This window comes from Kogia breviceps, chromosome 11 (genome assembly GCF_026419965.1).
Source record: "Kogia breviceps isolate mKogBre1 chromosome 11, mKogBre1 haplotype 1, whole genome shotgun sequence".
Lineage (NCBI taxonomy): Eukaryota > Metazoa > Chordata > Mammalia > Artiodactyla > Physeteridae > Kogia > Kogia breviceps.
Genome location: NC_081320.1, coordinates 43,294,148 through 43,310,394, shown reverse-complemented (window position 1 = coordinate 43,310,394; position 16,247 = coordinate 43,294,148). Strand labels below are relative to the sequence as shown.

The 16,247-nt window shown below is 42.6% G+C and overlaps 1 protein-coding gene across 1 annotated transcript in view; it reads right to left on the bottom strand.

Annotated features, from left to right (window-relative positions):
• Window positions 1–2,877: 2,877 nt before the first annotated feature.
• Window positions 2,878–16,247, bottom strand: part of PAIP2B (poly(A) binding protein interacting protein 2B) — a 50,380-nt gene continuing 37,010 nt past the window's right edge. Inside the window, exons 2-4 of the mRNA XM_067007435.1 lie at window positions 12,807–12,955; window positions 9,522–9,698; window positions 2,878–8,545 (exon numbers count right to left, since the gene is read on the bottom strand). Of these exons, the coding sequence (XP_066863536.1) occupies window positions 8,489–8,545; window positions 9,522–9,698; window positions 12,807–12,944 (372 nt within the window). The 5' untranslated portion in view covers window positions 12,945–12,955 and the 3' untranslated portion in view covers window positions 2,878–8,488. The remainder of the gene's footprint in view (window positions 8,546–9,521; window positions 9,699–12,806; window positions 12,956–16,247) is intronic.

Genomic DNA, 16,247 nt, shown 5'->3' with positions numbered 1-16,247 from the left:
GATGCTTGGCCTGTGGTCTGCAGTCTGCTCGCCACACGGTTAGGCAGATAACCTGTGTGCTGCCCCTGCCCACCACGTTAGATACCTGACGCGCTGCCAGTTAACCTGTGATCTCAATCTTCTCCAGTCAAAGGTAAGGGTCAGGATCGCCGCCTGACCATTTTTAGTGGAACTAAGTGTTGTCCATGGAAAACATCACCAGCAATAACCTTAGATATATCACACCCTCTCTTGATAGTCCCAGTAGGATTTAGGGGACAGGGTACAATTCTAATACGGGAGAATTTTTACCTCACTGGATTTGGTACTTACAGGTAAACAGAACATTTTGCAGTTTTTCTGCATGAATGAGTTCTTATGAAGTTGTGAGGATGGCTGAGATCCAAGAAGGCCAACTAGACACAACTAGGTGGCCTACCTGTTCCTGGTGACTGCTGGCCTGGCTCTGGTTACAGGATGACACTTTGTTTTGTGGCAGCGGGAATGATGAACATCAGTGAGGAGCAGACGTGATTTCCTGTCCTCTGGATACTGCAGTTTGATGGGTCAAGACAAGCCCAGAGCTTCCCGTTCTGCCCGTGCTGCGTGGCGAAGACTGAAGCCAGAGTCTTGATCCACAGTGCCCGCCTCTCCAGGTGTCTGGAGTGTAAGCTGTTAGAGGCATGGATCATGTCCTAGACGTCAGTTCTCAAACTGCTGTGCATCAGTTATTCACGAGCTTGTTTTAAACTCAGGTTTCTATTTTTTCCCCCTTCCATAAGGTTTCTGATTCGGTAGGTCAAGGATGAGATGAGATGGGGAATTTTCATTTCTACGAAATACCTTGGGTAATTTCTGCTGCAGAGGTCCAGGATCTGCACTTGAGGGAGCTCTACCCAATAATTTTGGAGCTCTGATTAGGCTCTCAACGGGGTCTTGAATACTTGTTTCCCAAGTCAGATGACACTTATTTCACTGTCTAGAACACAGCAGTAGTGGCTCTTGTCCCATCACCTCTAGCTCAACACAACAATAAGAACTCAAGACAAGTCCCTTCTGAAGGGACAGCCAGCCCTCTTCACATCTAGGTATGGCCCAGACCACTGGAGTCAGCTCTCAGCAAGTCACCAGTACATCATCAGCTCAGCTAAAAAGCTTGCAAGGAGTCAGGGACACAACAGAGTGCCTTTGCTCCATCATAGTGCTGATAACACTTACTGATGAGCGGTGAATTTTGGAGAAGTCTTTTCACATGATCTCAGGACCAGGATCAAGCAGTATTTTGGACTTATAATCTAAAACTATTGGTGAAGAGTTTTAAAAGAGATATTTATGTTCTTCAGGGTACACCCATCGCTTCCTTACCATTGTCCAGGCTCTACTATTCCAGATGGACAGTGGAGGGCTTAGAGCACAGCAAGGAGCACAGCTTGATGGACTTTCTAGTGCCAGCTCATAAGTATTCACTAAATATTAGCTGAAAAAATGAAGGCAATGTTAAACTGCACAAGGTCACTGTGTTCCTTTTTCCTTTGGTCAAAGGAGATGTGATGGGGTAGCTTATTCTCCAGTTAGGCTCTGTTACACAGAGGTTGCAGTGCAGAAGGTCATAAGTGGTTTTTGATGAGATTCTCCCCCTTTAATTTTAAATTTATAAACTCCTTCACTAATAAGATATCAGGAGCAATTAATGGGATGCCGCACTGCCAAGGCATTGAATATGTATGTATTCATCTCATCTGAGCTTGTAACAGCCGAATGAGAGCTGGGAACAAGAACTGGACTTGAAGAGGCCGGCACTGCCTTAATCTACCTGTGTGATCTCGTGGACAGCACGGCCTCATCTGCGCCATCCATTCAGCAAATGTTCACTGAATGTCTTCTAGCTGTGATGAGTACTCTAAGGATTTTAAATATTAGGATTAAAAATGAGTATACCGTTACACCTTATACCAACAGAAAGTTGGTAAAAATTTATGGACTGTACTGTTTACAATATCTGCACTTCTCTTTAATGTACTTAGTTTAATGAAAATTTTAAATGAATGAATACACCATTCACGTCTTCAAGGCTGTGAATAGTTAGGCCCTGTTTAGACATAACTATCTCAAAAAGCCGTAAGTAGGCAAGTCAGCTCAGATTTTTTTAAACCTGATTGTAGGAAGGAGGCAAAGAAAAGACAGCACTCAAAACAAAACCCATTGGCTATGGTCTGGTCCCATGATCTTTTTACCATAAAATAAAGCCCCTCAGAGAATCATTGGGAGATTCAGGCTAGGTGTAAACCGTTAAGAGTTACCAAGCTAACCTCCACAAGAGCAAGGATGATGTCTGCTTGTTAACTCCAGCACCCCTGGTACCTAGGACAATGCTTGGTACCTAGCAGGTTCTCAAACTTGTTCAGTAGTTGAAAGGCAGATACAGAAGCCATTCACTTGTTTTCTAGATGAGTCAGTTTTGCCCAGGAACAGGAAAACATCAGCTATCCAGTTGCCCTTCAAACCCAAGGATTTCCTGTTACCGCCTCTGTTCAAAGCCACACACATTATTGCCACTATCACTACCATGTATTAAGTGCCTATCATATGCCAAACAGTATTTTGAAATTAAATTTGGTCTAATTTTCACAATAGCCCCCAGGAGGAAGGTGTCACACCTTTACGAATAAACAGGTTCAGGCCAAAGGCACAAACAAAGTGGTGGAGGTGGGATTCACTCAAGTCTGTGACTTCCAAGACAATGCTTGTACTACTTTGTAACACCATTTAGAATGGAAAATTATGCACCTAAAACTGTGATCCACATTGAGTCAAAATCAAACACACACCACACATACGCCCCCTTGTAATATGATATAATGACCCAATTGTAGGAAAAAGGGTACCACTGCCAGCAAATGCATTTTATTCTCATTTTAATGAGATTTTCAACAGCTGCCATTTGGTTTGTATAGCAAAGTTTTTAAAAAGTAACTTTTTTTCCATTTTTGATACTTTTATGAAAAGTAGTTTCTTCAATTTTAAAGCCCTGCCCCTCCCCCAAAGTATTAATAACTACCATGTGATGTGTATTTAGGGAAAAAAAGGAACAAAAACAGCTTTTAAAACACTTGAGAAATAGGGATAAAGGTCCAAAGTCCAGGCCTGGGCCTGCTGGAGGTGCTAAGCTGCCCTGGCACACTTGGCGCTTCACCGTCCACAACAGCAGATGCGTGGGCCGTGCACAGACCCGCTGGGATGTACCGCAAAGTCCACTCCCTTTCTCCTCCTGACCGCCTCTGCTGGCTGGCCTCTTTCCTTCCAAATTGGTCTAACAAAGGCAGCACGATCTTTAACACATGTTCCGCTTGGTAATGGAGACGACGCTATTGAGCAAGTTCAGAGATTCCTCTATTTTGTTGGGGAGGAAAAAATATTCAACACAGTACTGATGGTTTCACTTTCTTGTCCACTCAAACACATGCTCATTAACTTATTAAGCTAATTATCAGATGCTTCAGAAGCCCGATGTGTAGACAGCACAGAAGTTTCATGTAAAAAGGAAGTAGCAAAATTATAAAAGTTTCTGCAGCAGGTCAGACTCCTCTCGGAGCTTGATGAAGCTGGTTCTGATAGGCAGTCCCTTTGACATGTGCAGCAGCCCTGCCAGGAGCCCTATGTTCTCAGGGTTCCATTTAGACCATAGGAGGTTGAAATCCAAGTTTAAAAGACCGCCTGGTGATGAAACATATATCCATCGATGGAATATTATTTAGCAATAAAAAAGGAACAAACTACTAACACAAGTTATGTCATGGGTGAACCTCGAAAATATATGTAAATGAAAAAAGCCAGATACAAGAGACCACATTTTGTGTGATTTCATTGAGATGATGTCCAGAAAAGGCAAATTTATACCGACAGAAAGATTAGTGATTCCCTAGAGCTAGGAACAGGTATTATCGTGTAAATAGGCATGAAGGATCTTATTGAGGGGGATGAAAATGTTCTAAAACTGAGAACTGTATGGCTGTGATGCTCAGGAAAGTTACGAAAATCACTGAATTGTACACTTGAAATGGGTGAATTTTATGTTATGTAAAATATGCCTCAATAAAGTTGTTTTTTAAAAAAGTCCCTGTCTCGCAAACCACCTGTCAAGCATTAAACATTTCTGAAGGCTCACAATCAACAGGACAGGATTATCAATTAGTGTTGAGTTACAGAGTGAAAACATTTTACTCTTTTATAGTACATAGCCTAGAATGTTTCTTTACTATTTATAATATTAAAAGGTAGCCAGTAAGAAGGTAGGATTGGGGAAGAAAACTCAGCAGACCTCACAAATGAGACTCCTAGTAACAAAATCTAAAAGGGCTTTTTCTTTTAAAATAAAGACGGTGCATCTGTCCCTTTGTAGATTTCTCTTCTGTCCCCTGGGGGCAGGGTGGTGAATCACTTGTCTAACGCCCCATAGAGATCAGTGTACTCAGCTGTCCTATTTGTATGACCCCCCCCCCCCAAAATCTCGACTGGGGACAGCTGTCGGGGGCTGGGCACTGAGGGCAGAGGCCAAGTAACAAGCAGGAAACTTGAGTGTTTCCTTGGTCAGCCTCCTATTCCCCTGTCCTTTGTCACTAATTGCAGATTCGAGATGGGAGAAATAAAGACAGAAGATTAAAAACAAAGGGGAAAAAAAAAACCTTACAAAATTGTGATGAAATTCACAAGGCAGCAGAGCACTGGCTGCAGAAAAGTACTCTGCGTACTACACAGGGACCAGGAGAACTAATGATCTCTGAGAGGGGAACGATTCACATGGGTAACCGTGGGCAGAGGTAGGAGGAGACCAAGGTTCCTGATGCTCACCAGATCCCAGTCAAACCTCCTGTTCTCTCCAGCAACTTCCCAAACTAATGAGGTCTACATTTATCCCGGAGGAGAGTTGCTAGGAATAGTCTTTCCCAAAAGGTGCATGTCTCCAAATCTTGGTCAAATTTGTCAGGTCTCTGCCTGAACCCATATACATCAACATAACCTAACCAGGCAACATTATTAACCCGTGATGCCAGGACCCTTATTGAAGAACAATTGCCCCCTCCCATCTCAGGAGTGTAGATTCCTGGGCTCCTGATGTTTATACATGGGCTTTGCAGCAGCACCAATGCAAGAAGATTCAGTCAAGCTGTTTCCTTTGGCTACTTCTTCACACAACTTTCCCGACATATATTAATTTCTACTCTGAAGTCAGAGTGTTTGACTCACCTCTTTACTTCCCAGAATCTTCAAAATCAAGACAGAACTTTGACATTATAGCAATACACAATTTGAAAAATGCTGATTACCTCCAAAAACATTTTAAAGTTATAATTAGCATTGTAACCTTAATTAAAGGGACCCCAGCTGTTTTGACTTTGGAAACTAAAGGTGCTGCAAAGGTCCAGCCTTTTCCTTGCAATCTTTTTGGGTTTGACCTTATGTGATCCCCAAAAGTCAACTGCTGCAGTCAGAAACTGCTCCAAAGACCCAAAGGTGCAGGTGCTCAGGCCTAGGCTGTATCTATCAAGTTTTCTGCTGCAGTTCAAAGGGCAGGAGAAAATAAAAGGCATTTCTTTTGTTTTTTACCCCTTGAAGAGCAAGAGATAAAATCATTTTCATTTTGGAGTTTTAGGGTCCAATAATCACAAAATCAGTCACGAATAAACTAACACTGGGACCAGCCAGAGTTGGCAATTGTTGAAAATACATATTCTGTTTCTATACTTAAACTTCTTGTTGCCAATTAAAAAATCTTGGAGTAGTGGCTTAAATTCAATATCAAAATCATCACTTATAATACCAGCCTCATCCTTAAAAGGTAAAGGTGTCTAGTTTGGCTTGCACCCAGAACCTCTCCTATGAGGAACAGTCTGAGATAGAGGTTCCCAGCCTTTCCCCAATGAAGATCCAATAAGACCCACATGCATTTCCTGTTAAGGAGTTGGCAAACTCTGACTATAGCTGGGCCTGTGGTCTGCGTGACAATTGTGCACGCACCTCACAACATAAAACAGATGGAGAAAAAGGTCATGCTGCAAGGGGAACTGCTGGAAGCACAAACCTACACATTAAGAAGGGGGTCACACTGCTAGCTGCTTCCTGATCCTGAATCAGCGCACTGTGTCTGAGTGGGACTGGAATGGCCAGCCCTCAGGTTCCACTGCTTGGCTGGAAGGAAGCTTTCTTCGTCCTGACCAAATATGCCTTGTGCAACCACGCTGACATCCTAGATGAAACCCCACAGCAGATGGGAAAACAAGCCCTTTGAACTACACCTAATACCTTAGCCTATCCTGGTGTCAGAAGGGCAAGCCTGTTTCAGGAGGAAGAAATGGCTCGATCCGGATCCCTGTAGGACTTCCCAGACCAGGAGCCACACAAGAATCCATGGTGCTGTTTGTGATGGAGACACCACGGTCTAGACAATGGCTCTTTCTGCAATCCCAACACGTTTCCAGCAGCCTGCAGAATTCTGAGCTTGGACAAGTTAATGCAGATTGAAGGAGGAAAAGCAGCCCTGGAAGAAAGAGACCTCTATTTCTGCACTTCCTAGGTCCTCTCCTTATTAGAGGCAACAATTCCAGCTGAAAGCTGAAGCTGGAATTGAGACATTTCTATATTTGTAGCCCTCCCTGAAAATGAGTTAAGAGTTCCATTCTCTCGAGGTAGAGACTTTGGGAATTCATGAGCACATCTGACAATACGAGCTCCCTAAACTACCCTCCTATGACATGTGACCTAACAAGGAAGGGCATTTTTCAAATGATGCCATCCTAAAGACTCAAACAGGAAAAGATGTGGGTTCATATTTTCAATCTGACATAAACCTGTGGCTGTTCAAAAAGTCAACAAGGGACCTCATAAGAAAAAGGAGAAATTCTTAAATTTTCCAAACCCTAGTCCTTTCCTTCCAACCTCTGTCCCACGTCCACATACTGAATTTACACAGACTTTATTTCAAGTTACATGATCTTTTCCTGATAGGCCTATCACACAAGACAGTGGCAGTCATACAGAAGCCACTGTCCTCCTCAGGCCCCTGCAAGTCCTTGCCCGTCCTGGGAGAACGGCCAGGACTGGACATGCTCTCTTTTAGACCTGACTCTCCCACCAACTTCTCTAGCACACAAAGGCAGCTCCTGGGCCAAGTTTAGTTCCTTATGAGTATCAACAACAACAACAACAACAAAAACCCCTGTGACTTGTGGGCAGGAAAGGAACATACCCAGAAAGTCCAAACTAGAAAACTCAAAAACCTGGGTATGTGGGAACAGCAAAATGTTATAACTGCCGAAACTGTCCTGGTGGGTCACACAGTCCCAGGGTCAAACGGCACTCGCTCTCCTAGGCTTTTTTGGAGTTCTTCTTCATAATTCTGTAAGGTGGGAGGAAGCATCCAAATTGTGAACTGAGCTTCTTGTTAGTGTCCTGAAAAATACATTGACTTGTGAAAGCACACAAACCTTTCTAAGGAAAGTAAGGTACCAGGTGGACCAAGTCCTCAAGGGGCTGGAAAAAAAACTGTCAAAATAAATTTAAGACATAACTAAGAGGATTCAAGGATGACTCCTCCAGGCTGACGCTGATGGCCAGCACCGCATGCCTCTCATTCACCTTTGGTAACAATATCTTTTCTCAAAAACAGAGTAGGGTTGGGGTGGAGAGGAGACAGGGGACTAGACACCATGAGACGAAATGGCAAATCCACTGCAGTGCTCTTTTACCTTGTAAATTTTGAGTCTGATGGTAGCTGTAAACAGTAGGCCAACAGGAACTGAACGACTCAGGTGACAATCACCATCCCAGTCCTCTCCTTCTGCTTTACAACTTTCATCAACCAGATGGTTGATGAAAGTTGCTTCTATTGGTTTCCAGTACTTTAAGCCTGTGTTTTCTTGAGTAGGGTTCAGGCAGGGAGACATGGGCTCAGCAAGCCACTGGTAATCCCAGCTCATCACAGGAAACTCCCAGGGATCAGGGAGCTGTGCATTCTGGTTTACAACACCTGCTTCTTCCACTCGTTTCTCTTCCCATCCAGCTTAACAGACTGAGTAAGTAGTGCTCCAGGTGTTCATTTTGCCCTTGGTAAGTATACAGCAGAGCAGGAAGGGCATTCTTAAACACCCAGATTTTCTTGGTCAGCTTATTTTGTTTAAACACATACAGCAGAACATTCCTGATGAAGGAGCGGGGTGGGGGGGGCGGGGGAGGGGGGTGGGGGGAATTGCAATTTCCCTAAATCAAAAAGCTAATAATAATAGGAAATTGCTCCAAATGAAAGTCAGTAGAACAAAAGAGAAATACTCAGAGGCTTGTAGAGAAAGACTGAGCACATTAGTTACTCCAATCACAGTGTCGAGTTAAACCACTGTCCCCTTTCCCCGCTGTGCACCCCTTGCCCGTCCCGCCCCCCTCTTCAGCTCCGCCTTTTTGTGCAGCGCTGCCCCCAGATGTGGGGACGTACAAGTTCTCCTCAAAGCTTTCTGTCAGCTCAGTACTTCACTCCTGGAATAAATTCCTTGGCATCCGGGTTCAGGTTACTTTTGCTCTGAAATAAGAACCAAGAGATAATAAATCCCAAGGCAAGCTGCACTTTAAAATGTATTTTCTCCTTGCTTCCATTATTACCAGTACCTTCCTCTCAGCCTCAAGGAGAGAAAAAATAGAATTCCTTGCAACTCAAGCTGTTGTTGAGTTGTTCCTTGCTGGGCTGTTCTCTATGTTCTGATGTACTAAGCCCTGCTAACCTCATTTTCTCCTTCCTGCTTTAGACTCCTGTTCCCTTCATGATGCTTTCATTTAAATTTCATTTAAATTTGATTCCAAAAATAATTTTTCAATTTATTAGTACCTTAACTTGATGAAAATCAAAGTACTCCATCAAACTAGTTTGGTTACCACAATCTCTATTTTTTTTTTTTTCATCTTTCTGTACTCTCTGGGTATCTACTCTGTTGTGAATATCTAAAACCTCATCAAACTGCAGGGCACAATCATTCAGAAAGTGAGTTGTGTGAGAACAATATCACTTACGGAATTCTGACATTAGGTCAACATGGAATGCAAGGAATTCATTTATCTGGGCTTCTAATTATAAGTGGAAGATGGTCTCTTAAGAGTATATTCCTTCCAAAGTGAACAGGAAACTTTTATAACAGTATCATTCAAAATTATAAATACAGATATTTGAGGGATAGCAAAAGAACAGGACAGCAGCAAATGATAATTTGAAACCAAACCTCTTCCATGTTCAAATTTTTATCCTTAATCCAGTTCTGCTTTGAAAAGCCCATGGGAGAAAATGAAAGTTGGTGATGCTGCAACCATCACGTTTGCACAGTGCTTTAAGAGGTGCAATGCATCTTCAACGCACCCCCTTATTAATGCCCAGGTGGTGAGTGAAGAATCAGCGGCTCAGAGGGCTCCAGAGCTTGCCCAAGGGTGTAGGGCCAAAAAGAGAGTCTGTGACTCTAAGTCCTACATTCTTTTCACTATGTCACATGTGGAACTACATATGCTCTTACCAAAATATCTTCAGAATCATGACCATCACTGACTGACAGTCCATTTAACTGTTGTTGCAACTGTCCCATGGCCTGAGGCAGGTCTCGCGATGGAATAAACCAGTCCTGGTCTTCCTCATCCAGCATCTCCTGGAAGCAGCGGTCCAAGAATTCTTGCTCCTGCAGCTCCTCTTCCACCTAGCAAGCAAAGGGGAAGAGCTCAGACGTACCATCCCAGTGGGACTCACACCTTCCAGTTTTTTTTTCTCTACCTCTCTTTCAGAGGTTGTTACTCTGCAGTTAAGAATGATCTTGTGGGGCTTCCCTTGTGGCACAGTGGTTGAGAGTCCGCCTGCCGATGCAGGGGACACGGGTTCATGCCCTGGTCCGGGAAGATCCCACATGGTGCGGGGCGGCTGGGCTCGTGAGCCATGGCCGCTAAGCCTGCACGTCCGGAGCCTATGCTCCGCAGCGGGAGGGGCCACAACAGTGAGAGGCCTGCGTACCGCAAAAAAAAAAGATCTTGTGGACTTCCCTGGTGGCACAGTGTTTAAGAATCCACCTGCCGGGCTTCCCTGGTGGTGCAATGGTTGAGAGTCTGCCTGCCGATGCAGGGGACACGGGTTCGTGCCCCGGTCCGGGAAGATCCCACATGCCGCGGAGCAGCTGGGCCCATGAGCCATGGCCGCTGAGCCTGCGCGTCCGGATCCTGTGCTCCGCAGCGGGAGAGGCCACAACAGTGAGAGGCCCGCGTACCACAAAAAAAAAAAAAAAAAAAAAAAAAAAAGAATCCACCTGCCAATTCAGGGGTCACGGGTTTGAGCCCTGGTCTGGGAAGATCCCACATGCCACAGAGCAACTAAGCCCGTGTGCCACAACTACTAAGCCTGTAGGCCACCATTACTGAAGCCTGCATGCCTAGAGCCCGTGCTCTGCAACAAGGGAAGCCACCACAGTGAGAAGCTCGCACACCACAACGAAGAGCAGCCCCCACTCGCTGCAACTAGAGATAGCACACACACAGCAACGAAGACCCAACGCAGCCAAAAATAAATATAATTAATTAATTTTTTAAAAAAGAATGATCTTGTACGAGATCTACTAAGAATTATGATGCTTCTAATGATAGGCTAGAGAAAATATCATTTTTAAATTTTCAACCAAATTCCATCAAAAATAAGGCTGAGGAAACAGTCAAAATAGCAGAAATTCCAGGTATTCACAGATCTTCTAATATGTGATACAGATATTTTCCACTCATATGGCACTTACAGAAAATCATTTTAAAGCTTGAAATTCTTTTCTCAATCTTGTTGAGAAGCGATTCTTCTTAAATTTCCCATGTTTCAGATATGAAAAGGGTACAGGAACTATGTGACTAGACCACTACACCTGGATAGTGGAGATTAAATCAAAACCAACTCCCAGCTTCTGGCCCACTTTTCTGGTATTGAGGCCCCTACATGAGAAAAAATACTCTCATAACCTTAGAAAGATATAAAGAACACTTTTTTGCATACCAATAGAAAATGATGTCATCAATATAGTATTCTTTCAAAACAAGAAGAAATAATATGAGTATTTACACAACTGCATATTTCTTTTTTAAAATTAATTAATTTATATATATATATTTTTATTTTTGGCTGCGTTGGGTCTTCGTTGCTGTGCACGGGCTTTCTCTAGTTGAGGTGAGTTGGGCTACTCTTCATTGTGAGGTATGGGCTTCTCATTGCGGTGGCTCTTGTTGTGGAGGATGGACTCTAGGTACGTGGGCTTCAGTAATTGTGGCATGGGGGCTCAGTAGTTGTGGCTCAAGGGCTCTAGAGCGCAGGTTCAGTAGTTGTGGCACACTGGCTTAGTTGCTCTGCAGCATGAGGGATCTTCCCAGACGGGGGCTCAAACCTGTGTCCCCTGCACTGGCAGGCGAATTAGTAACCACTGCGCCACCAAGGAAGTCCCCAACTGCATGTTTCTTAAAGACTGTCTTAATCTAAAGCAATATATAGCTAGGATATTTTACACTTTTTTGCAGACACTGTTAACTCTTAATAAAGAGTATGCTTCACTCTGGAGATTAAGTGTCATTTTAACAGGCTTCCCGCTTCTTGTTTGGCCATCACTTTCCTGCAGGAAGCCTGGTGACAGATTCGCAGTTCACTTCAGCCACCACCAGAGGGCTGATCAAGCAAAAATAATCACCCAAGCCAGCCAATATAGTTAACCTCATGAATTCAAAGGAAAAGTCACTGGTAGCAAGACTTAAACATATATTTCAACATTACAATTAGCCACACTTTTCTTTTTTTAAATATCAAGTACTTAAAATAACAACTAGAAAATATTTCCAAGCTACAAGATTTAACATGACTGCTCAAGATGTGCCCTTCCTCTCCCCAAGAGCGTAACAACATGCTCCCTGGTATTAAATCTACCCTTATTCACAGGCACAACCCACGAAAAGTGTTACCTGGGCCCAGGGGTGTGACAGGAAGCATGATCTATGTACTATTCACACAGATCATACCACAATGGGCCACATGGGGTGGTAACTCCTGGCTGCCTCCCTAAACTTGTTTCCTTCTCCCCAAAGCACCAGGCTGTTCAGTTAAAATCACATTTCCTGTCTCTCATGCTGGATATGGCCACGTAACTATTAATCATGTAATGTCCCCAGAAGGGATGGGAGCATTTTGGCATCACTTGGTTAAAAAGAGATCTTTGCCTTGACATTTGGCTCTCTGCCTTTCCTTGTGGCTTGACTTCCAGTTCTCCTGAATCTGATAAAATGCCCTGGGCGTGGCAAAGCAACATAACATCACGGAGGGCACCGTGTAGTTGCAGGGTCACCTGTCTACCTGGAATGCTTACCTTGCTTGGGCTGTTAACGCCACAGAGATATAAGACAATGAATTATTGCTGGATCTTTGGGGAAGCAGTCTAGCCTTCCCCCACCTAATACACTCTCTATCTCAGACTTGCATTCTGCCAGTCTCTGAGTTCCTATGTGGGGCATGCCAAGCTGGCCTGTCTGCACACAGCTGCTGTTTCCCAGAAGTCTACACCAGAACACCACGGTATTCGATCCTCTTTTAATTAGCATGGTAGAAAAATTTCAATATCATCCTCCAAGATACCTTCAATCTGGTCTCAGCAGCTGAAGTTGCTTCTTGGTCAGCCCAGACCAGGCTTCTACATATTTTCACATTGTTCTAAAGCCAATGAACCCATTTCTCTTGTAACAGACTGACGGTGATATACTATAGCTGTTGAATTACACATCTCATTAGCCTTTCACTTCTTTACCTGTCTGTTGAAATCCTCTTCATTCTCCATCCACATGTACTCTGCAAATGGGTTTTCCTTCTCATCATGCCCATTTAACCCCTGGTCCTCTTTGGATTTTATGTTGGGTGAAGTATTCGCCACACTGGATCCATTCATTATGATAGAACCTAAACAGGAGCAAAAGAAAGGATAAAATGATACAAGGATCAAGGAAATGAAAACATTCTTCCAGATGCTTTTGAAGTTCTAAATCAAAGTTATTAACTATAGATGAATAGAAACTGCTAGTCTGTAACTGTTAAAAAACTAGCCATATCCTCTTACCAACTATACAGATGTACGATGCTTTAAGAGTTAAAAGAAAAAAACCATCTAGGCTCAGTTAGCCTTTCTAGGCAAGTGGGTTGGGAGCCAGGGGTGGGGAGTATTTTTTCAAGCCAAATTTCTGTAGGTTCTAGAACGTAACCAAGATCATACAGCTTCCTTATTAACATTTAACTAGGTAGAGAAAATGCATTCTTAATAAACACTGTAAACAATTGCCCCTTATTCTGATTCTTAAGCTGTATTTTTCTTTAAAACATATTTCAAAAATAATACATGTTAATTGTATTGAAAAGCAAAAAGGAGAAAAGTTAAGGTCACCAGTCGTCTAACCATCCATAGTTAAAAATGATTAACAATGTGGTGGATATAAGCTTCCTGACTTCCCCTACGTGTGTACATATACACACAACCATTCTCCAAGGATCCATTCATACAGTAACAGCATGATGCGCCATCACTTGCTTTTTCTCATTTCTATGTTAATACAGCCATACTGTCATTTGGTGTATATCCTGTATTTCTGTATTATAAAGGTTGGATGAACTTCTTATGTTCACTTTTTCAAATGGTTTCCTTAGGATAACTCCTAGAAATAGAACTGCTGTATAGGAAAGAAGGTTTGTTTTTTTTAAGGCTCTTGATCTATTGCCAGGCTGCCGTAAGAATTTAAATTCCCACTGGTATTATGTAAATGCCTGTTTCTCTGCACTCATGAGTATTATTATTTTTTAAACCATTGCCAATTTCATACAAGAAAACTTGCAAGTTATTGTTTACATTTACATTTCTTTGATTTTTACTGAGACTAAGTATTTTGAGATAAGCTTACTAGCCATTTATATTTCTTATATTGTAATTTTTCTGCTAAAGTACTTCACCCATTTTTCTCTCAGGGTATATATATCATTTCCTTACCTTTTGTAAGAATTTTTATTACATTTGTCATAATTTTTATTTTTCATAAACTAATTTATAAATAAAAATTATTTTTCGCTTAATTTTTTGGTGGCAGTTTTTACTGGCTTTAATTTTTGTTTGCAGTTTTTCTGAGTGTCTGTCTGTCTATGGCTTTTCAAATACGTACATATTTTAAAAAATTGTTTACTTTGGCTTCCAAAACCATTTTGATGTGTTCGCTATCATCTGAAATATGTCTTTTTTCTGGGCTTTATTTAAATCTTAACGATTCTTTAAAAACCACTGCAGTCTTTACTCACTCTATACCACCTCCCCTAAGCTCTTGTATGTAATGAGCATGGTGTTAATACTACTTAACTGTTCTGTTTCATATGTTTAATTTTTCTCTTTCCAATTATAAACTCCTGAAACACAAGACGTGTATTTCTATATTTTGTAGCCTACCTCAGTATTAGGAACTCCATATCCACTGGGGATCATCCTGTTTAGGCAGATCATCGTGTTTAGGCAACTTTCTCTTTCTAGCCTGTCTCCTTCCAGTCTCAACTCAATCCCCTCCCAACCATCCCTGGGGCATTTTTAAGTTTTGACAAATTATTTCCTCACTCATTTCTATCTTGGCAACACTCATGAAAAAGTCCTTCTCTGCTTACTCCCCTTTAAAATTTTTGCAATTTTCTAACCTGTTATGAACATTAGAAAATCTCATCTTCTTAAAAGACAAAGTAGAATTGTGAAGAGTAATAAGAATAGATGGAAAAACAACTCAGTGATAGCTCAAAAAGAATTTAAGACAGAACCCATTTAATTCACTGTTGGTTTAAATAGGGCACCTAGTATGAAATATATCAGTTTAACATATTTCAGATAGAGACAAAAGAAATCAATGATTATTCCAAATACTGCTCCAGAATAATAATTCTATAAGGTTATAAAAGGGAGGAAACCAGCTCTTGACTTTCACCACTTCCATTTGCAGCATAACAATGATGGAATCAAGTCTGCTCTAAATGCCAGGGCAACTGCATAAGTAAGTATTCCTAGTCAGAGACCTTTTCTGTTTTTTTTTTGGCTGCATTGGGTCTTCGTTGCCGTGCATGGGCTTTCTCTAGTTGCCGCGGGGGGGTTACTCTTCTTTGCGGTGCGTGGGCTTCTCATTGCAGTGGCTTCTCTTATTGCAGAGCACGGGCTCTAGGCCCACCAGCTTCAGTAGCTGCAGCATGCAGGCTCAATAGTTGAGGCACGCAGGCCCTAGACAGCGTGGACTTCAGTAGTTGTGGCGCGTGGGCTCAGTAGTTACAGCGTGTGGGCTCTAGTGCACGCGGGTTTCAGTAGTTGTGGCACGCGGGCTTAGTTGCTCTGCAGCATGTGGGATCTTCCCAGACCAGGGATCAAACCTGTGTACCCTGCATTGGCAGATGGATTCTTAACCACTGCACCACCAGGGAAGTCCCAAATCAGAGACTCTTAAAGCTCTTGAACCTTGCTGGGTAGCAGATTACATTCAGTATATAATATTTCCAAAGATTCATTTGGCAGTTGTTTACCACCAACACTGATTTCTCCCCACATTATGGAAATCACCCACAGAGAATCAGAGTTCAGTTTTCTAAAACATCTGCCTTTGCCCAAAAAATAAATCCTGAGTGCACATGACCATAAGGAAAAAGGGAAGACAGAGGAAGAAAGAACAGAATAACCCTGCTAATTCAAGAGCAAGGCAGAGCACAGAGAACAAACTGCAGGATACACCTTTATGAGAAAGGGAATGGAAAATTACCACAAACTCAACATGGGGATTATCCAGTTTAACACAAACACTCTAGAGAAGTTGAAAACACTGAGATATGAGACTGTCAGTACTAGGAAAGTGGTTCTCTCCACAGTAGGTTATATAGTATTGATTCGTATTTTATACCATTCCACCTGTGTTTTCCACACAATTGGGAAGTTTGGTTTCTCTAAATAGCAGCAATCCAACAACTTAATTTGTGCAGTGTTTAACAATTTATAAAGTACTTTCATATCTATGCTGTAACTTAAGGCACATAATCTGTCCAACCTCATTTTTAAAAAACCACCCAGGGCTTCCCTGGTGGCGCAGTGGTTGAAAGTCCGCCTGCCGATGCAGGGGACACAGGTTCGTGCCCCGGTCCGGGAAGATCTCACATGTCGCAGAGCGGCTGGGCCCGTGAGCCATGGCTGCTGATCCTG